At 30.7% G+C, this 26,228-nt stretch overlaps 3 protein-coding genes across 3 annotated transcripts; all 3 read right to left on the bottom strand.

Annotated features, from left to right (window-relative positions):
• Positions 1-8,477: 8,477 nt before the first annotated feature.
• On the bottom strand, positions 8,478-9,884 carry LOC106789300 (pro-resilin-like). The gene is made up of 3 exons (XM_014753394.1): positions 9,530-9,884; positions 9,245-9,373; positions 8,478-8,896 (listed from the first exon to the last, which is right to left on the bottom strand). Exons 1-3 carry the CDS (start codon positions 9,539-9,541, stop codon positions 8,639-8,641), a joined length of 399 nt encoding a protein of 132 aa, XP_014608880.1. The 5' UTR covers positions 9,542-9,884; the 3' UTR covers positions 8,478-8,638.
• A 154-nt stretch (positions 9,885-10,038) lies between these two features.
• On the bottom strand, positions 10,039-11,381 carry LOC106789299 (60S ribosomal protein L32). The gene is made up of 4 exons (XM_014753393.1): positions 11,303-11,381; positions 10,966-11,079; positions 10,537-10,689; positions 10,039-10,372 (listed from the first exon to the last, which is right to left on the bottom strand). Exons 2-4 carry the CDS (start codon positions 11,056-11,058, stop codon positions 10,214-10,216), a joined length of 405 nt encoding a protein of 134 aa, XP_014608879.1. The 5' UTR covers positions 11,059-11,079; positions 11,303-11,381; the 3' UTR covers positions 10,039-10,213.
• Positions 11,382-11,779: 398 nt separating this feature from the next.
• Positions 11,780-15,851, bottom strand: LOC106789297 (activin receptor type-1-like). Its single transcript, XM_014753390.1, has 7 exons — positions 15,534-15,851; positions 15,117-15,295; positions 14,786-15,029; positions 14,437-14,711; positions 13,702-14,342; positions 13,391-13,625; positions 11,780-13,302 (listed from the first exon to the last, which is right to left on the bottom strand). Exons 1-7 carry the CDS (start codon positions 15,592-15,594, stop codon positions 13,165-13,167), a joined length of 1,773 nt encoding a protein of 590 aa, XP_014608876.1. The 5' UTR covers positions 15,595-15,851; the 3' UTR covers positions 11,780-13,164.
• Between the last annotated feature and the right edge of the window lie 10,377 nt (positions 15,852-26,228).

Below are 26,228 nucleotides of genomic sequence, written 5' to 3'. Positions count from 1 at the left end.
AGATCGTACCAGCTACCATGATCGAAGAATTGACGAAGCAATTCTATTGCTGATTGAGAACCGAAAGTTTCTTTAGCTGGCATGTTAACTTCGTCGATGAATACTATACACTGTGTACCTGGTAATGGACCGAATTGGTTTCTCTGTCTTTTATATAACTTAGTTAATACCAATTCTTGAGTAGTCCAAGCTGTTGTGTTCGGTGTAAAGATGATAAAATTAGGTAAATATTTCGATTCTTCCAATTTGTTCATCAGCAAGTCCTTAACGTAGAAACTTTTACCAGTACCAGTATCTCCCTGTATTAAAAATTGTTTGCGATGTTTGATATGCATCAAGAATAATAACTGATACTTAACCGTATCTATGGTGGGTATCATAATGTTGCTAATACTTTGAGTATCATCGTATCGTTCCGATTTACATAAATCGGCAAGACGTCTCCATGCTCCTTTACCTTTAAATGTGTAAAAATGATCATGAATAAGTTCGTCTACTGGTATTGAAATTAATGATTCCTCGATACTCTCGGGCATGGGATAGTCTTCGTTTTCACCTTTCCAAAATGTTAAATAAAACGCATTGAATTTGCATCGAGAATCAAAATCCAAAGTACCACCGGCTCCCCAAACCAAACCTAATAACATAGCAGCTTGTAGCCATGGTACGATATATGTAATATAAGTTTTTGGATTATCTGCCACTGCAGTTTCTATGAACATCTCTATGAGATTCAAGGTAGATACAACCTGATGAATTTGGCCAACATTTAAATACATATGACACGTCTTACGAATGAACTCCAAGCAAGGATCTAGCAACCATTGGAAAAGCTCGTTTATTAAATCTTCATGACCCTCTTTCCATTGTGGATTCAAACGTGCTATCCACGAATCGATAAACGGCTGCCAACCGAGTACACGAGGTTCGACATAAATCATTCCACAACGTGACACTGTTGCAGGAGATGCATGAACCAAATCCATAACTTCGAATATCATCGACATAACGTTTGACATTTGCATTACTTCGCCAGATGTAAGGCACAATTTTTTATTATCATCCAGCACAGTATTGAGATTCTCAATCCAAAGGGCATCGACGGGACCATCGAAAATAATCCACTTCCTATGATCAGTTTCTTCCATAGAATATTCTCTAAATGCAACTGCACATACACCGTCTGACCACTCGGAGGATACTGGATCGAAATGTCCATACAATTGTTCCAATGTTATAGACTTAGGATTGATCGTAAAGTATTTTGTTACGGCACCATTTTCATCGTTCCATTCATGCATTAAAGTTAATGCATCAGCCAAGGTATGAAGAATAGATGTCTTTCCGCCAAAGGGTTCACCAACTAACATGAAGCCATGTCGAACGATCATCATCTCGTATGTTTGGATGATTTTTAATAGAAAAGTATCAACCGTTTGTAAATTTCTTTTCTTGGCAACTTCATGAACTGCTGCCAATAATACATCATAACTTGGAGCTGGCAAAGTTAATCCTGGAAAAAGATCAGATACTATTCCTTGAAACAATGGTATGTCATGAGCCAAAAATTTGGGTAGATTGACATCGATAATTGAACGAAGTAAAAGTATCGCTTCGTCCTCATCGGGAAACTTCAATTTGATATTTTGTGCCGCCGTTAAAACACTTTTCACTGCACGCATACCGTAATCGTAATGGGATTGAGTCGATAATTGTTCCGAACATAATTTATAAGTTGCTACGATCTTAGTTGACAACGCACGAGCCGTATTAAACCCCGACGAGTAAAGAAAAATTTCAGCTATCATCGCATAATCCGGCACCATCATTGCCACAGTTCTGAAGAGAACTTTTAAATTATCTGGTAATTCCGAACGACCGGCGTATCCAGGATTCATCGTGATACAAATATAAACGGCAGGATTCAATTGCAATTCCGTTCCCTCGAAAAGAAATTTTTCTAAATTCGCGCGTACCGCTTGAACTATAGAAAGGATTTGTTGTGCTACCACTGATAAAACTTCCAATTCGATTCGATTAAATTCGTCGAAACACGACCAAGCGCCACAGGCTGCTAAACCTTTAAAAAATTTCCCCATATTTTTGTAATCAAGGCCTTCCGAACAATTAAAAACGATACACTGTACAGCGAGAGCTCTACTAAGGTCCTTAACTGTTTCGGTTTTTCCAGTACCCGCAGGACCTTCGGGTCCTCCATTTAAATGCAAAGTATATGCACCTATCAAAGTACGATAACACCTGTTAAAACAATATCATATTGTTGAAAATGATTGTATCACTTGACGTAAATATTGGATTACTCAGAAAGTTCGTGCTGATTTTGATATAAACGTATGTACATTGAAAAATATAAATCGTCACGAACTTTCCAATAAACTGAACAAAATTATTATAATTTACCTGTCAGTTAATGGTGTGATCACAAGACGTGATGTATTTCCAATATACTCGTAAGCATACGGTATAGTAGCATGTATTATTCTAACAAATACATCATCTTCCCAATAATAACGAAGCTGAGCTAACCATTCAAAGTCTTTCTCGTTCATAATTTGTTTATCAACGAGCATTTTAACTATGTCCATAGCGTGAACATCGATCGTGATAAGAGCATTCAATGTTATACGATTCTGTTTTGTTAATTTACCTAAAATCGTTCGTTATTACAAAATTATATCTAGACGTGGTGTTGATTAATTCTTCGAAAATTGTATCAACACCTTTTACCAGATTAACCATGTCAAGAATTTGTAATTGCAATTTTTCATAAAGTGCTTCCATAGTTGATGGTATACGTGTCAATAAACTATTTTGGACTTCCATAGACCAATAAATTTGAGCAACACAAAGTACGATCATACCAGGCCAAATTTGGACCCATACAACACGCTCGTTTGTATCGTAATCCAAATAACTCAAAAGCATTTCGTGTCTTATCGATTTTATCATGTATTCTTCTACCTGTCAATTATTTATATATGAATTGTTTTTTTTTTTTAATTATTACAACTTATATATAATAAATAAAATTACAATTATTGAAATTTGTGAAATATTACCTGGATCAGCCATTTTTCTACGCAACCACGTGCAGCTTCCGTTGAGATATAGTTTTGCAATATTATCTCTTCCTTTTCATCGCTGATCATAGAATAAATTTCCAAGGTCTCATTAAATCTATGAGGTAATCATTATCGATCAAAATAAAAAAAAATCTAATTATAGAGAAGGCAAGACTTTTCATAACAAATTACGTAAATGAAAACCCACCCGAGCCTGCTAATTCCTTCAAAACATTTTTTCAAATGAGGCTGTACTCGAAGTGGGTCCTTTGTCTCTGATAGAATTTCAAGCATATCGTCGTTACTCAGGAAGAAGAAACGTGGAAAGAAGAGTCTTTTTTTCTCTAGATAATTATATATACCATCGTTAACTGTTTCCATCAAACTATTAGCTTCTCTCATAACTTCTAATAAACCGACCTAATAACAAAAAATAGAAAGTTTTTAGCATTTTTAGATATTACTGAAGAAACTTGTATTATATTATATGGTTTACGAAAACAAATCAGAAATAAACCAATGTGATTATAAAAAAATGGTTTAACGATTAATTAAACAACAATTTAAAGCAATGATTAATTGATTGAAAAACAACATTATTTTTCACGAATAAATATAACAACTTGTTCTCTCTCGGTTTTGTCGTTAAAGAAAAATAATATTTAAATATAATTTACACTCCCAGCAGTTTCCCTAACACGGTGATCTCTTTTAACAGCTTGCATGGCATTCCGAAAAATACCATCGACTTGAACAAATAGTACATTTTCTTCGGGTAATTGGGCAACAATATCTTTGCTCGAAAATATTGGTAACAAGTACATCCATTGTACTTGAACCTATAATTGTTACAAATATTAAAGACGCATATTAAAAATTTATAATCAATAATGAACAAACCTTTGTCCATTCTTCGATAGTATCCTGTATACGAAGTAATTTATGATAAAACTCATCCACTTCCTTTTTAATTTGTTTTACAAACGCTGAACCACGCATGGTTTGTATTTTTACAATGTGTTCTTCTAGGAGTGTTTGTATGTCATCTAACTGGGTCAATATTTCAACTCCAGAATCTTTATACAGCATTGTTTCGAAAAAAACGTCGTCCCATTCTTTTAATATTTTCTGAAAAGTTTGCTCGAGACCCAATTCTTTCGATGCACTGATGCTTATTAACTCGTATCTTAAATTAAATCAAATTTAAATTATTATTTTACAAATTTTCCCCTAAAAAAAAAAATATTACTTATATATTAAATATATTAATTACTAATTAAAGTCTCTTATATATAAACATTGATATGATAAATAAATATAATTGATTGTGAAATAATTAATTATTAATAATAAATATTACTTTTCTAAGTCTTCTAACAAATCCATGAATATCATTTTTCGTAAAGTTGTCCCAGCATTTGGTGTAAGATCAAAACCTGCGATGATTGACATTTCATCCCAATGATGTTGTCGAAGCGCGGGATTACAGAAAACTGTCACAAGCGGAACGTATACCTAAGAATATTATTTATTTTATTTAATGTGTGATAATTGAGATAGTATCATAATATCATTATATATATTTTTATTTTTAATTACTTTGAACCATTTGATATTTTCGATAATTTGATACGCAAGTTTTATAGGAGCAGGTTGTTGAAAAGGATCTGGATCATCGATCAAACCTGTAAAACTGATACACCAATTAAAATGTTAAACAAATCTCGAAATTTGGCAAAACTATTATATATAAAAAAAAAAGCAAGTGATAAAAGAAAAACCTATAAGGATAATTCGTCGCTAATTGTAATTTGATTCTCGTTCTGTATTGTTTGCTCATTTTGATAAAGTTAGTAAAGAACTCGTTACATTTGGCATCGATTTCATATCCATCGAGATATTCGAAGGGTCCATCCAAACATACATCCCGAAATCTTTGCCATTTGCAGGCTTGATAAATCATCTCGTAAAAAGGCATTATAATGTCCTTTAATTCGTTAATTAAGGGATATTCAGAAAGTGGAAAATTAAAAAGAGCTTCTTCGCCGTTAATCCATTCTGCTTGTTCATCCATTCGATCCAAACCTCTCATCAATTTTCTTAAATCTTCAATATAATCTATAACGCGTTTAGCGTCATCCATATCGTTCATGATCGTTAATCTACAAGTGACTGTGTTAAATGTGATTGAATCATACTAAACGTGTAAAAAAAAAAAAAAAAGAAAAAAAAAGAAACAGAATTTTTACCTAGGAAACATTTTTTCAACTTTCGTATTCAAGGCCAACACTTTACTTTGCAAATTCTCCTCCAATTCGAATTTCATTTGTTCGTACATACTGCTACTCTGTTCAAAAATTGGTCTTATTCGTTTCAACCAATTGACAGTGATATTGTTTAAATCAACATGATCCACACTCAAACTCGTCATTCCGATCAAGGATGCCATCATGTTTAATGATAATGTAATCCTATCGTTCATCTCTTCCATCGTTGTACTTGCGGCTACTAACATGTATTTACCTATATGACACAAAAATAATTATATATATATAAATTAAATGATAATAAAAAATCTTTTAGGGCCCCATAATACTCGATAAAAATGACGAACCTAATTCGAGAAGTTCTCTCGTTGTTTCAGGTACATTTAGTGCCTTTTCCTTCACTGTTTCGAACACGTTACATATTTCGAGATTATAATTTCTATGACGTTTTACCAATTCGCCGATAATTAATTCACGACCAGATTGAGTATAAGACATAAGTGCAATTTTGCCGTCTGTTTGATGTAATGTTGCCATAAAAAAATATTCGATATTAGGCTAAAAATATGAATTACGATCTCTCCAATGAATCTTGCTTATATTGAATAAACATAAATACCGAGATATGTAGGGTGTCCCACATAAAGTGTTAATAATTGTTTTTCTTTTCTTTTTTTTTTTCTTCTAAAATTTAATCTCTATAAACATTTTTAGAAAATTCCAAAAATCTCTTTTAATATAGAACAATATATATATATAAATTTTATTATATTATTTTTCGATGAAAAAACAATTCGTAACACAATATTTTATTACATGGGGCATCCTGTGTTCATCTTTACGTACCAACCCATTAATTTCTCTAACTAAACGATTAAAATCTTCAACTCTCTCAACGCATTCCTCGAAAGTATGTCCTTCAGCAACGTAAGCAATTATTTTTCTTCGAGTTTCAATATCATAAGCAACGCCAAACTGTTCACGCAATTGTTCGATGTAATCGATAACAGGTTGAAATAAATTTATCAGTATTTTTTCGAGTCTTTCATGCACTTCATCCAAGTACCACTTTGGTAACGTGACCGAGATCACTTTGTGAGTAGTTTTCATACCGATCCAAGACTCCAAAGTTGGTAATTCTTGTGCAGCATTAGCAATTTCGTCGATAATAAATTGAAATGATTGATAAATTTCACTGAGCAACGGGTAGGCAAATAATTCGTTGTTTTCGCATTTTAATTCCAGCTATCGGTCGGAAAATATTTCAAATATTTTCGAAATTAAACATTAAGAGAAACAATGTACTATTACGATTACTTATACCTTTAATAAAGGTGCTGTAAAACAATTGTTCAATACTGTTAGCCATTCCTCTATGGTATTCATCATGCAAGCCATTATTTGAAGTGATAGTAAATTTGTAGCACATCGAAAAAAATCATTAATCATGGCCAATGGAACGTCGTAAAGGTGACGTGATTGGGAAAGGTTTCTAATCACGCTACCGTAATACGAACCAGTTATAAGAAGAGCACCTCTCTTTAAATCTGCATCCAACAAATCCAAAAGTCTGTTGTAATACGAAACAAAAATAATAATTGGTTTGATAAATAAGAAAATGTTGAAACTTTCAGTATTTTATATCTAAATAATCAACATTAATTTATTACAAAAAAACCCCCCTGCGACTCTATTAATATTAAAGCCGTTTAAAAAATTTGCTACTAATATCAATAAAATTGAAATTTTTGAGTGAACTTTATTCTATACTGTTAAATAAAAATATTTAAATTTTCAACAATAACGTAATAGCCGATTTAATAGATAAAAAGTAGTAGAAGAAAAAATCACGATAGAATACCTGTTTAAATCAAGAGTACCGATCGTTCTATAACGTCGAAAATCGCATATAGAATTACCACCGAACACCATGTGAGCTTTAGCCACTATAATTCTCATGAATTTGTGAGGAAAATAATATCTCTTAGCAAAGTTGTAACGACGTTTTTGATAAATAGTAGAAAATTCTGGTGGATCGAGAAGTTTAAATGGTGTTGAAAGCGTATAATCCAAAATATTACAAGATTCTTGACATTCTGTAGCGATCACGGAATTAACAGACATATTGTGTATGGCTCGATAATATTGATTCTTCACTTCTTTCATGTCTTCTTCGAAAATGTCTTTATATTTTTCTTGAAGTTTAGATGTTACCAACATTCTTATACGTTTCTCCCAATCCTATAAATTTTAATAACTTCGATGTTGAATAACAGGTGATTTATTTATTAAATATAGAACAAATTTAATTAAAAATATATATTTTAAAGATAAAATTTTGTTTGACTAACATCTAGGAGACCATGCGTAGGCATTTTTTCGGCATATTGTTTCATTTTCACGAAACATTTATTTTCTGATACGCCTAAATCGCATTCTTTTATTATAATAGGACGAAATGCTAGGATATCATCGTAACGAAAAATCTTTGCCTTCTTGGAGGCTTCCTCGATCACATCTTGAACTTTTCTCGTGGCAATCTTGGAAAATAATTAAATTTAATTTATTTTAATTAACACACACAATGTGGTCTCATAATTAATTGGATTTAATTAACTCATGATCGTATAAGTTAAATGATTGATATAATATGTGTGCGAGTTCTTTATTATTGATGATTATATCATGTATTTGATCAAACCTTATCTAATTTCAACATAGATAATGGATTTTCTTTTCTATCATCTTCTTTAAATTCTAAAACGTTTGTGATCTCCGATAATTTTGGTATTTCCATTTTCTTGTCTATTAGATCGTAAAATTCTGTCGTAATGTTAGACATGGCTCTTAATAAAAACTCTACATATAATAAATGTTAATTTTTATTATTTTTAATTATAAGCTATCAACATTTCCTTAATGAGAAAATACATATAACCGCAATATTTAACATTCATCAGTATATCTATCCCTTGAAATTAGTAGCAACTTTTTGACTCTGAATATTTACGATTATCAATATTCCGAGTACAATTACATACATACGTCATAAAATATGATATACATACAGGAGTCGCTACATTTTAATTTGTAAACAATATATTCGATATAATATTAATTTCTAATCATTTTTGTAAGCAATTTTTACAATATTATTTTTAAATTGCTGATACCATCAACGTGATACCACAAACTTCAATTTGATGTATCAATGAATAAAAAATTAATTTTTATTTAAATAAAATTCGAAGTATTTTAACAAGATCTTCTCTCTCATACTTATATTATTTAATATCTATAACCATCATCCCCGCCAGCACCAGCAGATGGTGACGGTGCTGGATAAGTTGCTGTTCCTTCGTATCGTACATTTGGTCGATAACCAGCGTTATCAGCAACGTAATCAACTATTTGTGTTCTACCATCGGGAAGAAGAACGTGATATGTACCAGTTGCTTCCTGATCCTTTCGATTTTCACGATGACCAAAATCTAAACCAGCAACAGCATCCTGCACTTCATACGAAAACTCGTAATTTGCTGGATCCTAAAAAAAGCCGTAAAAAAACAATTGAGAATTTTAATGAAAAAAATATACGAAAATTTCAATGAACGATTAAATTAAATTGGATTAAAAATTGTTAATTTTTTAGTGTAATAATATATGTGAGATTTTTTGTATTGATAATTTTAATTTATTATTGCGAGATGAAACATTTGAGGAATTATTTGATCCTAGATTAACAGGAAAACTGACTAAAATATTATATTTAAAGAATTATCAAATTTTTTGACTAAAATTGTATACAAAAAGTAATTATAATTAAGTAGAAAATAATATCATTTGTTTTGAAAAAGAAAAATTGTACGAATTATAATTGATAAATGATCCTACCCCAGCCCATTCATCTGGATGTCCTGTTCCGCCAGGTGTACCAGGAGGACGAGATACGCTGGGAGGAAGATAAGAAGGTCCTTGAGGTTCACCTCGAATTCCTATCAGCATCATTGCTAATAATAATACCTATGATACAAGGAACAATTTCAGAAACGTACACACACGATTATAAATTTATTAAATTATTCGCCGAAAAAAGGCACAATTTAATAACAACAACAAAATGTTTAACACTCCGACGTAAGGAATTTTTTTTTTATTCGTAATAATATCTACACAAACCTTTCGAATCATTGGCAGATCGTCCTAATCCTCTAGTGTTCAAAACTAAAATAACTCGACGTTACAGCATCGCCGGGTTTTATACACCACGTTCCCGATTGCATCTTTTAAAAGTAGAAATGGAAGCACGGTTATTGTGGAAGCTTTAATGCGAGCGCATAACCGTAATTATAGTTAATAATAAAACCGCAGATTTCTGACCGCATAGCTGCAATCATTTATTCGTTGTATTCACAGTAGTTCCTGATACTTTGTAATATTTATCGTCTATTCTTTTACGTTGCTTTAATCGCGCTAATCAAGGCTTCTTCGTAATTTGCATTGCGCCTATCGAATTTTTATACTTAGAAATCTACAAATTATTCTTATTTTTTTTTATTGTTATCTTTCCGCAATCGTAACGTTTTTGCATAAGCTTTAATCCAATGATTTAAAAATATTCGTAATATAAAACAATATTAATCTATTTCATTCGTGTAACTATTTATAATTATAAATACGTGTATATGTCATATGAAAACAATATATTAAAAGATTGCAAAATTTTGTTTATACATAGCTGTATGTAATATTGTCTTTCTTTAGTTCCTTATATAAAAACGTATGTTTAGAGTTAAACAGGGTAATTGATTGATATACGAGTACATAGCGAAAAGATCTTATTTTATTAAGAGTTAAAAATATTTATTCATTTTCTTCAGAACGCAGGCGTGCGTTGGCATTCGTGACACGAATCGAAAGTTGTTGGGCACGTTCGACAATAGCCTTGCGTTTTTTACTGCTAACAGCATGGGCAATTTCAGCACAGAATTTGCGATTTTGCATCATCAGTACTTCTAACTCCTAAAAAATATTTTCAAAATGTCCCATCGGTCAGAAAAGTGTATGCATTTTTATTATTAAAAAACATTTGTATCATATAAAATTATTTTGTTTGCTCATGAAATGCAGTTTAAAGTCATCGATATAAAAATTTCACATTTTATAATTTTTTATCTTATATTTACCTTGACATTATGTACAAGAACTTTACGAAAACCTGTTGGAAGCATATGACGAGTCTTCTTGTTGCTTCCGTAACCAATATTGGGCATTAAATATTGGCCCTTAAAACGCCTACGAACTCTGTTATCAATACCCTTGGGTTTACGCCAGTTACGCTACAAAAAAACATTTATCATTAAACTTCTATAACCAAATACTTTTATTCTATATTGTAATTTTTTTTATTTATAATTATTTATTATTAAATGTATAACACAAATAAACAGTATAATTATCATTGAAATTATTTCTATTAGGCAATAATTCTAGCCTAAGAAACAAATTGAAATACTTCTGAAACGGAAATGTTATTGAATTGTTCAGACATATTAAATATCATTCATTGTAAATTATTAACTATATAATTTCCGAAATATTAATGTCTATAGTACCTTCAATTTATCATATCGGTCACTTTGATGCCTAATGAACTTTTTTGTCCTCTTTTTGACAATCGTCGGCCTATAGTTTGGTCTGATAGACATGATTACTTCCTTTACGAATTACTGAAACCCAAAAAGAAGATGAGAGATGCAAACCTTAAAAGGCACATCGTGCTCACGTGCTAAATAAATTTGAAGTATTTTTCATTATCTAAGGATTAAATTATGTTTGCATTAATAAATTCTATATAACGTATAGTTGAAAATATACAATACATCATTAAAATACATAGATTTAATTTATTTTCTTAATATAATAATTATGAACACGTGTTAGATTACATACCGTTCTCTCACAAATCGTAAAAAGAAAAGGTTATGTTTGTTCCCCGTTACCAAGTCCTTGAATCAAATATAAGAAAGAGATGAGGAACATGCTCTGAATTTGTAAAAAATATTATATAGATAGAAGCTTCGGAAGTTTAACCAATGGGGTAAAAGAGATAGCTTTCCTAATATTTATTTTGATTGGTTCATTAGTATTTTTGTCGATGGTGCTCTCTACCGGCTATTTCTACAACTACATACAACATTTAATAATAGATTTACATCATAGGAATTATTTTAACTATGGAAATGTGTATTTCCTGCCACGTGACGAAATTTGAATGAAACACGTAGCCATTGATTTATAGTACTAATTTTACTACATTCTATTTGTTTTACATAAAGAAGTTTATTTTTATCTATGTAAACCAAATTCTTGCTTATTAATAAAATATAAATAATATCATATAAAGTAATTAAAAAGATGTAAATGTTTGTTGAAAAATTTATTTATTCTTTTTTTTAAATTAATTCAAATTAAGATAATTTGAAGTATCGGAGGAATACTGTATCTGTTAACATAAGATTCAAAATATTTTTTTTTAAGAGATAAAGTTGTAAAACAAACAATATCTATGTTTGATGAGATGCGTTTTTAATGGACACACAAGTTAGTAACTTTATACAGAATATCTTTGGTCCTAAAATGAGTTCTCTCGCATCATTCACTCTCTCTCTTTTTCTCTCTTTCGTTCACATTAAGAGATTTTTTTTTTATTAGTAACATGCAATGGCAGAGATATTCAGTGACCTTTTCTTTAATTGTATAATAATAACAGATATGGATATTAATGTCTACATTCTATTTACAATATTTTAATAAAAGATTAATTTTAGAATTAATGATAATGTAAATACTATTAAAGGAAAAGATAAAACAATAAAGAGAAAAAAACAGAAAAGACATGGCATAGGTGAAAATTAAAAGGATAATATTTACAAATTCATTTTGAGTTAACAAAGATAGTAATATCTACCAGGTAGCACGAAAAATACAAATACAAATACAAAACTACTTTCAAGTCCTTCTCTTTAGAGACCTACGTTCGAGGCATGATGTGAAAGGAACACTATACTCTAGAATAATTTCAAAAAAATTAAACAGTGCCTAACTTATTTATAACCATTTTATGAATAATATATATATAGCCACAGAAAAAATTATCTTTTTCTATATGAAAACATGTTATGACAAAAATAAACAAATATGAAAAAAAAAGTATTAAACTAAAATGAATTCACAAATTGGTTATAGTAAAAATACTTAATTTAAGTGCACACTTCTTATATAAATAATAATAATATTCGTAAAAATGATATATGTGTGATATATATATTTATATATATATATATGTATATTGAAATAATCTAAACCGAATCTAATCGACAAATTAGGCTTATAACTCTGGCAACATATATATTTTCTTTCTTCTTATTTTTTGTTTGTTAATCATTTCTATAAATGTAACACATCAACGCGTTTTATGGAAATGTTAAAATTTGTACATTTATACAATTTAATTGAGTTTAGTGTATAAAAATTCATGCTGACTTGAGTTTAATGCTCAAGTATAATGCACTGAATAAGATCAAACGTATTAGAGAATCAAGACTAAATGAAAACGTTAATGTTTTATCACGATATGTCAATAAACGATATTTTTTTACCCTTTCATGATATTTCGATAATGTATGATCCAACAACGAGGATGACTGATTTTACAATGCGTGTGATAATATGATGGTATAATGATAATGATGATGATAATAGTAAAAATAAATATGTATATAAGAAATAGAATATGATCGAATAAACAATGGTCAGTCGAGAGGTAAATGAACGCGAGAATCGGCGGCCGCTAATTTGATGAGTGTTTTTTTCACTCGAAGAATAGGTAAGCGTGCAGCAGGCTTATAATGCCAACATTCTCTCATTAGTTTTCCCATTCCTGATAATGTCTGAAAAATATTTGTCCATTATATTTAGAGAAAGAAAGAAATAAAATTAATTGAATATAATGAATATAATATAAATAATCGTATTTACTGGATCGTAGTGCCATCTATTTGGTAAGGGTGGTCTACGTTGGTCAAGGCAAACCAATTTATGCATTTCTTCTATACTGGGCTCTTGATTACTGTAAGAGAGCCATTCGGAATAAGGGGCAGCATATTCCAAAGCAACTCCGTTACTTATACATCTACGACAAACTTCCCACAATATAAGGCCCAAACTATAGATATCCGCACATCTGAAGCTCTCTAAACATTCTACGTTTATTCTGAAATCGGACTTGAAGTTAAGATTTTGCTCACACACATAAACGTTTATATTGTATCTTTCAAGTAATAACTTACGTTTGTTCCATAACTTCAGGACTCATGTAACGTTTAGCGCCTTGTTTTAAATCCACTCTATCTGTAGTAAGTCGATCCTGAGTAACAGCTAATGCAAAGTCCGCAATAACACAGCCGCCATTCGTTTTAACAAGGATATTTTTAGATTTAAGATTACGATGGGACATCGCCGGTTTTCCTCTAGTTCCATGAATTTCCGTGTGTAAATAAAGTAAACCATTTGCTATGCTCAACGTAATATTCAAGGTTTGATGATGCGTTAATGGATGTGGCGAATGACTCAAATGATCGTAAAGCGAACCAAGTGGATGATAATGTGTTACTAGCCATAACTGAGTACAACTAGCCCTACTTGTCATATCGCTTCCAACATATCCTAAAATATTGTCATGTCTGGATGGTAATAATTGAGAATAGACTTCCGTTTCTCTAGCCCATGCAGCTTCGTCTCGTGAAAAGTAAATTTTCACAGCCACATTTTCACCATGCCAAATACCTCTCCACACTTCACCTCCAAATCCTCCATTACCTCCACTACCAAGACATTCGACTAATGCTACTTGCTTAGCAAGTGTGCGTTGTACCAATAATGGTAATCCTGAACCAGACCCACTGGTGAGACTTCGTCCATCCAAATATTCCTGTACGATTACAAACGATACCTTTAATAAAATGATATATAACAAAAAATTTTAACATTGAATATATATACATGTTAAACTATATAACACATACCTTAAGAGTACTATCACCCGCTGCAGTAGCTTGTAATTCATGTGCATGATAAGTTGTACTAGATACAGATGAAGGAGAAGAAAAGTGTAACATGGACGGTTCAAGTTCCGCATCTATAATTAATCTTTTGTGCCTTGAAGCCAAGGGACGTTTCCTACGAGTTTTACGAGCTATCACGCAGAAAAGAACACCTCCAGCAATAATCCCTAATCCTAGCATAGGCCCCAATATAGCCAATGTCAATTTAAATAGATAGTCCGATTCTGATTCTCCATCTATAGATTAATAAGACATAATAAATGTAGATTCTGCAATTGAACTTAATCAAACGATAATGTATATATCTTACCATCTATATAATCTTGCAATATAGGGAAAGAACCATTGTTACAGAGATCACTTTGACAGCACTCAACATAAATATGCGCACGTCCAGGCGATCTGCTAACATGCTTTTTTATGCCATTGTCATTTTTTATTTCTTTAGAAGATTGCTGTTTGTTACAAATAAATTGCATTTTATCGACATCTGCTACGCATCCTCTGCTAATACTTTCCTTCCCATCTGTGTCTCGTATTTTAGATTTCATACACTAATATATAAAAATATATATAATATATGTAAGAATACTTCAAACGATTTCTGTTTGTATATAAATCTTATAATAAGGAAATATTACAGTGATGGCATCATCACAGATTTTGGTCTGAGCGCAGTCTGGTTCATCGCAAGTAAGACATTTAAAACGACGTTCATTGATAGGATTAGTTCCAAAGTTAAGTCCTACAGGTTCATGAGATTCAGGTGCTTCTCTACTATCAAGTAGAGGATCGTCGTCCATTAAAGCTGTCTTTTGTCCTATTCATTAATAATATTTATATTATTTATTAGTTAGTTCTAACAAAAATATACTCTTGTTATAGAAATGTTGCTTTACAAAACAAATTTCTATTAAAAGTTTAGATTTCATAGTCAAGTACCTTATAAACAAATTGATATAGATATTTTAATTATTGCATTAAAATATGTAGATTAAAAAAGAAGTATGTTAAAGAATACGAAACATAAATAAATATTATTGAAAATAACTTCATACCTGAGCATAATTTGAATGTCAACAAGAGGATTAAGTTTATGATAAATATAGTATCCGCCATTTCTGTATGCGTCAAAACAGTGGACCACTCTAATCAGGTCACCACTAGTCTTAAACGTTTAGGTTACATCTTTTTTTATCTCATAAGACAATACGTTGCGTTTCCTCATATAATCTTCTTAAGTTTTAATAAGAAAATACTTCATTTCACTTTTTAATGTATAGTTTTTGTACACTGCCTCATGTATGCTCACCAGGGGAGCTAAATTTCATGTAGGCAATGTAGGAAAGTCAAAGATTTCTCTTATGCCTGATATACATTGAGCGCTTTTGTCGGCGACGATAACGCCCTCGGACGATAATATTTCCAATCACATACACACAATGTGACTATGCCATCTATAAATTATTACAAGAACTTCAAAGTACAGATCGATTAAGTACAAACTTTAGATCGATCGATAATTAGAAGTATTTTTTAAAGAAAACTCAATTTCAAATTTGACATCGATTAATTCATACAAAAGTTACATTTCATTTTATAATGTCCTTTTTATCTTATAATAACAATATAATTATATTTAAAAAATCTATTATTTCATATATATTACGAATGGTTATAATTGAATGTGTCCTGGAAAATAGATTTATGTTAAATTTTGTTGTTGCCTATATGACAAGTTTGCAGTATGGAAGCATAGGTCCTTTCAATGATTATAATGATTTCTATTGACTAAATTCGATGAAAAAAACTTTTAATTTTATCTATTTTTTTTAATACAAAAAAAAACAAAACACAAATTCAATTCGAAGAAGAAACAAGTTAAGAAAATATATAATATAAAACAAGAGGAAAGTGAAATGGGAAATTGATTAAATCGTATAGAATATCAGTATATAGAGTTATTAGGAAAAAGAAGATAGTGTAAGATGTTAGAAGAGTGCGCGTGTTTAAATGGGACGGTGACGATGGTGTTCTTCCATCCGGCGCGAACGCAGCAACTACATGGCGCAGGCGTCCCGACGGAAGCTGGACGCAAGTCCGCAGGATCATTCCGCGCCGCGAACACCGAGCGGCACCACCACCACTCGAGTTTGTCGTCGCGGTGAGAAGTCCATGTGCGTTCGACGTCGTCCCGCGAGACGACGACGCCGTTGTTAAGAAAAATTAAAGACGCGTACGAGAAAAAAAAGAAAAATAAAAATAAAGGGAGAGAGAGAGAGAGAGAGAGAGAGAGAGAGAGAGAGAGAGAGAGAGAGCGAGAGTAAACTAACGAATACAACTAACCCATTATATTAGATTTATCTTTTTTCTATTTTCACAAACGTCCTCGTTTTATTTTTTCCGTTCGTTGTTTAAAACATTAATTGTAAATCGTCGAGATGATAAAAAAAGATGAAATAATAATATAAGGAAAGGTAATAAACGGGTGTCGAAGTGTGTCGCGTTATCGTTAAGTTTAAAAACAAAGAAAAAGAAATAAGAATAAAAATAAGAAATAGTATAAAGGACCAATTGTTTGATATTATTAAGAGAAGAGTTAGATAAGGATGACGCGCGAGTCTTCAAGCGCGAGCCGCAAAACGCGCGACTCTAACGGAGTCAATCACGCAAGAGAACGAGACGTGAAAGATCGTCGATTCGTATTTCCGTTTTGTTTTCTATCAATAACGATGAATTTTCTACAAGTTTTTTTGTAAAAATATAAAACATAAGAGTCATTATTAGGTCACGATCGCCATTTGTCAACGGATGTTGAGAGAGGAACAAACATTGGTGCAGAAATTCTTTTCGGATACTTTTAGTCAACCAATCATCGAAGAAGTGTTGATTGATTGGTTCTTCTCCTTCGATCTCGTAGCCATTTTTATCGCTTTTACGATAAAAAAAAAAAAAAAAGGACGTCGTTGATTTGAACGCGATATTTATAACGCGCCAGTTTTTTTCTTCCCACGTAAAAGAAAAGGGAATTGTAAAGTAAAGTAATATTACTCGAAATGTAATCGGTGAAAGTTTTCTTCTAGTTCGAGATAATTTTTAAGACTCTCTTCTTGTTTTTTAACGACGAAGAAAAGAAGAGAAGAAGTCTAGTCTAGTACTTTAACAATTTTTTATCGTCGATCGTTTCGCAAGGAGAAGAAGGGTGATAAAGTTCGAAACACGAGTGATTGGAACACTTTGATGGTGATATTCTCTAGAACGAGATGAGAGGATCAGAGTGGAAATAAACGGCGGTACGAGTGAGTGAGATCAAGATTGTGAAGTTTTTAGATTGCTAAGAGTATTTATCAGGATACTGTGATCTAATTCGAAGGCCACTTTCAATCTGACGAACCAAAATTGGTGCCGATTTATTGGTGACGGTGGACAACGTTAAAGGTGTTATTATAGGTGATTCGGGTAATGAGAAAGTGTGGAAAATGGTGTGTCGTTGGCTCACCGTTCCGTTGCTCTCTGGTTTTTTGATCTTCATTGAAGTTATAGCAGTTGGCCAAGGTAAGTCCATGTTTTCTATCAAAGAAATATACATTTACGTATATTATTTATTTAAATATTGCGATTGTCTATGAAAATATAAAAGGACTATGGAACATTCGTTAATTAATAGTCCCTATATTTTATATCTATTATTTTTTTGTATAATTTAACATAAGAAATTATTCTTTAACAGATCTTCATTGTTAGATAAAATTCTATACGTTTGTGTTATCAAATAAATTGCATCGAGAAAAACTTATATAGATATTGCGAAATGTTTTTTAGAACATAGAAAAAGTAAGTTTCATGTTGTTTGGGGAAAAAACAAAGCGGAGATAAAATTCGTGGGTGAATGTGTAGGGGGATTAGAGGTAGCAAGGAAACAGGCACATTTGACTTCTTTTTATTCTATTGGTTAAGGCTTCGATCTTCGATAGCAATATTGCATTCCGTTGTATTGTATCCGTTTGGCATAATTGAGTTTGAAGAGAATATAAACTGGTTTAGCCAAACTTTCGTATAAAACATTTATACATTGGATCATACATTATATCGATAGTTATTCCTAAATGATTCTTTTAAATTATTTCGTATATACAGGCACGTTTTATTTTCTATTTAATTCGATTAAATGAATATAAAAGTTAAATATCATATTTTTCAATTAATCGTTCGAATACGCGTAATTTTCGATTTTTTAAAACAAACTTTAAGCGTTAAAACAACAAAAATTTATATATATCCTTTTTTTATATTAAACTTTAATAAAGTAAAAAATAATATATATATAATATTTCTTTCTCTCTAAAATTATATATAGAATGTAATCATCATTACATTCTATAAAGATTTTCTAACGCGTCATAAACTTTTCAAATTTAATTTTCGTAAAAACTTAGATTTCTGAAATCTACGAATTCTTGAAGAATCGTTTTTGATATACTCTCGATTAGAAATCTTTCATCTTTATTTTTAAACTTTTCATATCACCAATGAATCGCACACTCATTAACAATATTTTCATCTAATGCATCGTAAATTTTTCGATCAGTTATTACAGCATTTTGATCACATTTTCAATAATATAAAAACATCATTCCAAAATGTCATTGATTTATGTTGAAACGTAAGCCATGTAAATATCAGCTTAAAAACATATGCAGAAAAACATGAAATTTATATTTAGCTAGACAAATATTTCAAAAAGAATTCATATTATGAAATTAGTCATTTCATATTATAATGACCTATTAATTTTTGTATTTTTTTTGTTTTTTTTTTTTATAAATAAAGCTCGTTCGTATAGCTCTGTTTTCACATTGATTAAATTCAAATAGACTCACTTGACGCATGTAATGAGTGTCGATCGAATTTCAACGAGTTGGTTCGGAATTAAAAGCTTCGATCGAGAAGCATTGTTTCTCCTCTCTTTTTATCTAACTTTCTCACACAAACGAATAGATGAATATATTGTATATCGATTTTCGCAAAACGGAAAAATAGTCGATGATATACTCGATCGTGTTATGCATGTTCAAATGTTGGCTGAATGAAAAGCTGATATCTAATAAAATTTCCTTCGACCAATATATCAGATGGCCAATTACTGTTCGTTACGTGTTCAGGATTTCGAATGATAATTATATGAATATCCTGATCAAAATGCGCGCTTAATTAATAAATTTAATAAATTCTAGTTAATCGCGGTTATTACGATCGATCAAAAGTATTCTTAATACTGCATAACGAATTAATGACATTTTGTGCGTATTAATTGGCTTCATTTATTGAAAACATGGTATTTGCATTACATATGATTATAATGTATTTAATTATCTATCAATTATATCTTTTCATTTGTGATTTGTATCTTGTGGTTTAAAAAATCAATAATATTAATAGATATATAGTTTTAATAACGATATATAATAGTATACACTATAATTTATATGAATTTATATCAAAGAAAGAGAAAAATACAAATTTATATATATATAGGCATAATTATATTTTTATATATAGACGAATAATCTTATTAATATAGAATTTTAATTATACCATTTTTATTTTAAGTAATACGTAAACAATAAGTATAAAATATAACGATTATACAAATTTATCTATAATAATTTGTAATTTTGTCTTTATTTTATATATAAATTAATAATAATATATTTATTTAGAATATATAGATTAAATAAATATATAAAATCTAAATATCTATATTATTTGATCGTCGTTATTATTAGTTCATCTAAGGAGATAATTTTATCGATTTTCAAAATCTCAATAAATCAAGAAAGCAACGTATAGAACAGTATAAAAAGAAGACAAGTATTTTGGAGGGTTCACGATGGGGTGAAGTATATCCGATGAGGAAAGTGTACTTTGTGGCAAGTAAGGAACACAAGGAAGAACTTTCTACAAACACAACGTTATGAGATACAGCCCTTTCGTTTGCTAACTGCTAACAAGAGAAAATCCGTAAAATCATCTTATCATCGAGAGACGCATGGTGAAAGATACGGTGAGCTGTTGTATAAACTCGATAAAGTATACTCGAAGTTTGGCGATGATTATGCGTTCTGTGTTTCAATGTGAGCTCACGTTTGTTGGTCTTACATCGTTGATCTTACTGTCGACTGTGGTTCCATGTTAATTATCTTACCTAGATAAACTCAATTGACCATGATTATGTACGAAGGGGAGAATTGATCGCGGCATACATTTGCCCCAGAGATAAGCCTGTCCGTTAGTTATACAAAATATATTTATACGTTATTATTACCAGAAATATATTCAATCTCTCAGCATCAATGAAACTGGCATTGATACCATACCAATGATATTTTAAAAAAAAAACATATTGATTTGTTTTTTATCGCGTTAAATATATCCAGTATAATCATTTCTTTAGATATCATATGATTTTCCTACTAATGAGTCGATTTATTTTGTTGATTTATATACGATAATAAATTTCATTTAATAATAACTTCATACTCACACATATTTTTTCTCTATGAATGAATATTTAATATTTTATGTTTCATCCTTAATTTACTCTTATAACAATAATATTATTTTCCTTATTATACCAATCAAATGAATTTATTATGCTCGGTAATATAACGTATATGTATGTAGTTTCCGTTACTATTTTTGGAATATGTCCAAATGTAGTAGAGGGTGATAAGAGAGAGGGAGAGAGAAAGAAAGACGTATATAGAACATTGAAATTTCTCGAAATATGCGATATCAAGAACTAGCTAACTATCCTGCACACGAATGGATTTTCCTGTTTGCTTCATTGAACGCAATGTACCAAAGTGACCCTCTGCAAATTTAACTTACACCTTTCTCTCTCTCTCTCTCTCTTTCTCTTTCATTTCCTCTCTCCTCTTTCGACTCGTACACCTATCGATCTATCTCTATCGATTATTGGTCGCCCTTTGGTATTCCACGTTCATCATGGAAAATTCGCTAATCCCTGAGTTTGCAAAAGCATACACGTAGGTACTCACTCACATGATTTTCGAAGTTCCAATGATCTGCCAAGGGACACTATTAAAGCACAGCTATGCACAAACAAATGTAATTACCTTGTGCGTATACCGCCGAATATGTCGTTACGTTACCTCACACGTTTATCGTTCATTTATATGCCTCATATCTTTATCGTGATTTTCAACATTTCCTTTTCTACATTGCCTTTTTTATTTGACTAACATTGAAAATTGAACGAATAACATTCGATATTCTATCATTTATTTATCTTTTATATAAAATACAATGAATAATTTATAATTAAAATTTAAGAAAATTTCTATACCTAAAATTAATGTCAAGGAATTTATAGTTAATTATGATAATAATGCACTTATTTGTCATAAACAAATGTTCATAAAGGAATGCACTTACTTGATAATATCAATACTAATGGTATATGATATGACATAATGTAACACCGAAAATAAGAAGACGAGAGAAAGAGAGAATGAGATAGAAAAAGATGGTCAAAGAGTAAAGCCTAGAATCTCGTTTTCTAGGATAAATTCCCAAGCGTGTCGTATATAACACGGCTAGTGCGATAAATAAAGAAACGTCATAATCTCAACCAATGTTTGAGTCTTACCTATGTATGTACATATACACGTTGAAATCTCGTGTGAATAGATATTTGGTTGTGGTGTGTTTGGCTTAGTAGAGTAGGGGAAAGGGGAAAGGGGAAAGGGTAACTTGTCCAGGAAGCTGATATAAAGTCCCAAGAGGACGGGCTCTGCCTAGCCTCGACATTGAAATATACCGACGGCCCTGGGTCAGTCCTGAGAACTTGTTATCCGAGATTATGACAGTATAAAAATAACCATCGTTAAGGTGTTGCTTCGAAAGAATCGCAAATGGTATCGTGTGACTTCGTTCTTCTTCTAAACTAACCGACAAAATGAATAGCTGTAACGAAGCTTTATGTTTTACGATATTTATAAGATCATGAGATTATACTTTCTCAGCAAGAAACATTTCAATTCGATTATTCGATCGATATTTTATTATTTTTTTTATAAACAACATAAAGAATCTTTTTATTATAAAGAAATAAAATACTTTGTTTTTTAGTTTGCTATTATTTTTGTACATAACATTAATATTCTGGTTTTTCTTGTTTTTACTATAATAATAATAATAGTAATAATATTTAATTATATTTTTACTTTTAAATAGCTTGTTTCTCTCTTTTATAAAAATATTCGGCTAAAATATTTGAATATAAGTATACTTAAGTATGGCACGTATATTCGAGTAGTTGTAAAATATAGGAATATGAAATTATTCAAATTGTTTCAGGTACAATACCAAGATAACGAGTGTGTTCTTCTTATTCGTTAAACTTTTTAGAATGGGATAGACAAAAGAGATTTCAGAGACATTTCTTCGAAGTACAAGCGATAAGCACGTACGCGTGTAACTCAAATCGAATCGCCGAGAATATTTTTCATAGTTACATTGGCTATCCGTGAACTATAAGGAAAAAAAGTTCCGAATTTTATTTGGCCTAGTTACGTTTTACATTATTCTTTTCGGTTCGCAAATGACGAACGTGGGGATACACGGATATATGATAATTCTTAAAGTTTTATTTGATTTCATCGAATGCGTAATTTTTTCCCGTAGGGATACTCTTAACTCTTTTATTTGTACGCAGAATACGTGCGAAAAATTTCATTTCAAATGTTGACGAGAACTAAATTATATTCATCATTTTTCTTATTCCTTTATTCTTTCTCTATATATATTAAATAATTCAATAATTATTTTTATTCGAAGAAATGGATATATCAATCAATTATTATTATCTCTCTTTTAAATTAAAGTTATTATTTACCATTAATTTATATCTTATTTCTATGTTAAAAATAATATCTGATATATTTTTCTTACATCAGAGTAAATCCAAAGTTTTTAGGTGATTATAAAAATCAATTATTCCTTTTTGAGACCTTTTTATGATTGAGAATATAGGAAAGTTTCGAAAGTTCGTAGTTTTACGATCTGAAATTAAAAAAAATTACTTTTAAAAAGTATCGAAAAAGAGTAATTGATTTTAACACTCATTTAGAAACTTTAGCTCCATCCTTACATAATTATTTTGTAAATCATCGAAAAAATATATCACATCTCTAATGATCTGGTAAAAACTTCGAACATTTGCACTATTAAATTTACCAAACCACAAATGACCATAACTTAAAGTATTGTATTGTATTTATAACACATTACGAAATATAATTCGAAATAGATGATTAAACCAAAATATGTTCTAACATTTCAACAATATTCCGAATTCCAAATTTTCCATTATTTCGAGAGGGTTCGAAATAAGCAAAGGCTGTTTATGAATGTGTGTGTATTGTATATTTGTAGTACGTTGATTATGTTGATAGTGTTAGTAGTGTTAGGGGTGGTAATGGTGGTGGTGGTGGTAGCGGTGGCGGTACTGATGGTTCGAAGCGTGAAATTCCTGAATGACAGTAACATGTCATGCGTTGAAATACTTAATCGTTTCGTATGGATCGATATATCGGATGACTACGAAATATAGTTTATGAGTTATGCTACGTACGATTTCAAGCGCCCCAATAATCCAATTTCGTTCCACATTTCGATTACTTTTATTTTACCAGTATAGTTAATTTATAAATTACGATTTTAACTCCTTGTATTATTTTTTTAATAATTAAATAATTATTATAGAATTTATTTTGTCAACATATATATTTTTATCGCGATGAAAGATATTTTGGATGTTTTTTGTTTGTTTGTTTTGTTTAATTTAATTACATCGAAAATGATATTAAATTGATTGACATACGCGTTTACGTAGAAAATTAATGAATAAAATTGTCGAGTAAAGAAAAAATAAAGAATAAGCCTTGATGAAAGTGATTGAATTGAAACGATTGGCTTGCTGAAAAATAGTTGTTCTTTTTTTATGATAGCAAAAGTTAAACCGTCGAGTACATACAATTAGCGTTGGTGGTCGCGTAAGTTGTTTGGTGATTGTGGTCTTCTTTGTAGGATACAATATATAGGTACAGTGCGTTTGTTCTACCGAAGAATCATAAAATTACAATATAAAATACGAGACAATGGACAGCGGAGATAGAGACAGGGAGGCATTGTATTGTCCGGAGGCTGTTGACAATGGACCGCGAGGACAATAATACCACCGGGAGGGAGATGTAATTATCATCGGTTGGAGATATTCCGTATTGTCTCCTAGATGTCTACTCCATTTCCGTTTTATCCGTTGAAAATCCGTCAAACGTAAGCGTTGTCACTTGTAATATGTAAATTATACTAAAGCGCAAGAAGCATACCATGCAGTTGATCATCAAAATATTTTGACACATTTTACAATTAAATAACTTGCTTTTATTTGGTTTATTATTTTTTTTCTTTTTTTTTTGTTAAACTGACATGAATCAGAAAAGAGAAAAAGAGAATTAGTAGGTAGGTGTGTGTGTGTTTCGAATTTATGAACGAACGTGTGGAATTTATATGGAGGATTATAAAAAAAAAAAAAAACAGAAAAAAAATTAGCACCTATAGAGTTTGATGTACGTTTAATTACGTTTATCTTTGCAATTTTGCTGAAATGACGAGTTTTATACGATATAATCGCGACTATAGATCTTTACATTTGCAAAATACACACGACCAATGTTTCCCTCCGTGTAATATGTGCGCATGCGCGGGCGCACGCGAACCTAAACGTTTCAGCGCAGATAGAATATTTTCCCTCCCAGCGACGGGGATTTATTTGTTTTGATATTTAGTTAAATCGTTTAGCCTTATGATTGTAATAAAATAAATTACATATGTTGTTTCCCGACATTTACTTTTGTCATGCTGTGCAGTCGTTAAAAATTCGTTTTTTCTTTTTCAGAGAAACATGAGTCATGATGCTGGTGGAAAATAATAATTAGATTGAACGTAGCATGCAAGACAATCAGATCTATCGAATGCACATATTCGTTATATTTAAAAATTGTTTTTACAACCAATAAGACAAACAAAAAATGATTCGTAATTCTTTTTAAATCTATCTATTCAGTATGAACATATACTTTTAGTATAATTTAAAAAAGAGAAAAGAAGAGAGTTATTTAATTGTAAAAGGTATCTTAATATTTTGGTAAAAGCCAACAGTAAATGAATGTACGCAGAAAAAATATATCGATCTATCTATGACCTCGGTTTTTTAACCTACTATCCTGATTATTTAACGATTCGAATCGAATCTTTGCAAGGAATTGTCACGGCATACTCTCATCTCCAATGGTTTCACTTTAACGGTCTTGAATCATTACGATAATGAATCCCAGGAGAGAGAACCAACGTATCTTTCTTCTACTATACGATCCTTCTTCCTGACACATATTCCTACCTTCTGATTCGATTGTCATTGTCTTATATCCGTTCATCCGCTTAAATATAGCCCACAGTGTTATCTAAGAATTAGATCCTAATGGATATATATATATATATTCTATCTTCTGCCATTTCAAATTTACGATAATTCCAACAGAAATCATTGAATTTCTAATAATAATATTAATATATAAAGGTATCGAGTGTAGAAATAGATTTAAATTCATTTCAAAAACGAATTATCGTTTTAACCTACACACACACACACATACAAAATACATAGA

This window comes from Polistes canadensis, unplaced genomic scaffold (genome assembly GCF_001313835.1).
Source record: "Polistes canadensis isolate GaletaPanama2010 unplaced genomic scaffold, ASM131383v1 scaffold_175, whole genome shotgun sequence".
In the NCBI taxonomy this organism is placed as follows: domain Eukaryota; kingdom Metazoa; phylum Arthropoda; class Insecta; order Hymenoptera; family Vespidae; genus Polistes; species Polistes canadensis.
The sequence above is the reverse complement of the archived record's forward strand: the minus strand, read 5'-3'. Positions and strand labels throughout refer to the sequence as shown.

Bases quoted from the DNA above. Each gene is read 5' to 3' on its own strand.
- LOC106789297 (XM_014753390.1), bottom strand. From the start codon at position 15,594: ATGGCGGATACTATATTTATCATAAACTTAATCCTCTTGTTGACATTC. The intron at 15,296-15,533 runs GTATGAAGTTAT...ATTAATGAATAG, and splicing joins GACATTCAAATTATGCTCAG to GACAAAAGACAGCTTTAATG. The intron at 13,626-13,701 runs GTAAGTTATTAC...GTCCGATTTCAG, and splicing joins CCTGAAGTTATGGAACAAAC to AATAAACGTAGAATGTTTAG.
- LOC106789299 (XM_014753393.1), bottom strand. From the start codon at position 11,058: ATGTCTATCAGACCAAACTATAGGCCGACGATTGTCAAAAAGAGGACA. The intron at 10,690-10,965 runs GTACTATAGACA...GTTTTTTTGTAG, and splicing joins ACCGATATGATAAATTGAAG to CGTAACTGGCGTAAACCCAA. The intron at 10,373-10,536 runs GTAAATATAAGA...AATATTTTTTAG, and splicing joins TTCTTGTACATAATGTCAAG to GAGTTAGAAGTACTGATGAT.
- LOC106789300 (XM_014753394.1), bottom strand. The intron at 8,897-9,244 runs GTAGGATCATTT...GGCTTTTTTTAG, and splicing joins ATCCAGATGAATGGGCTGGG to GATCCAGCAAATTACGAGTT.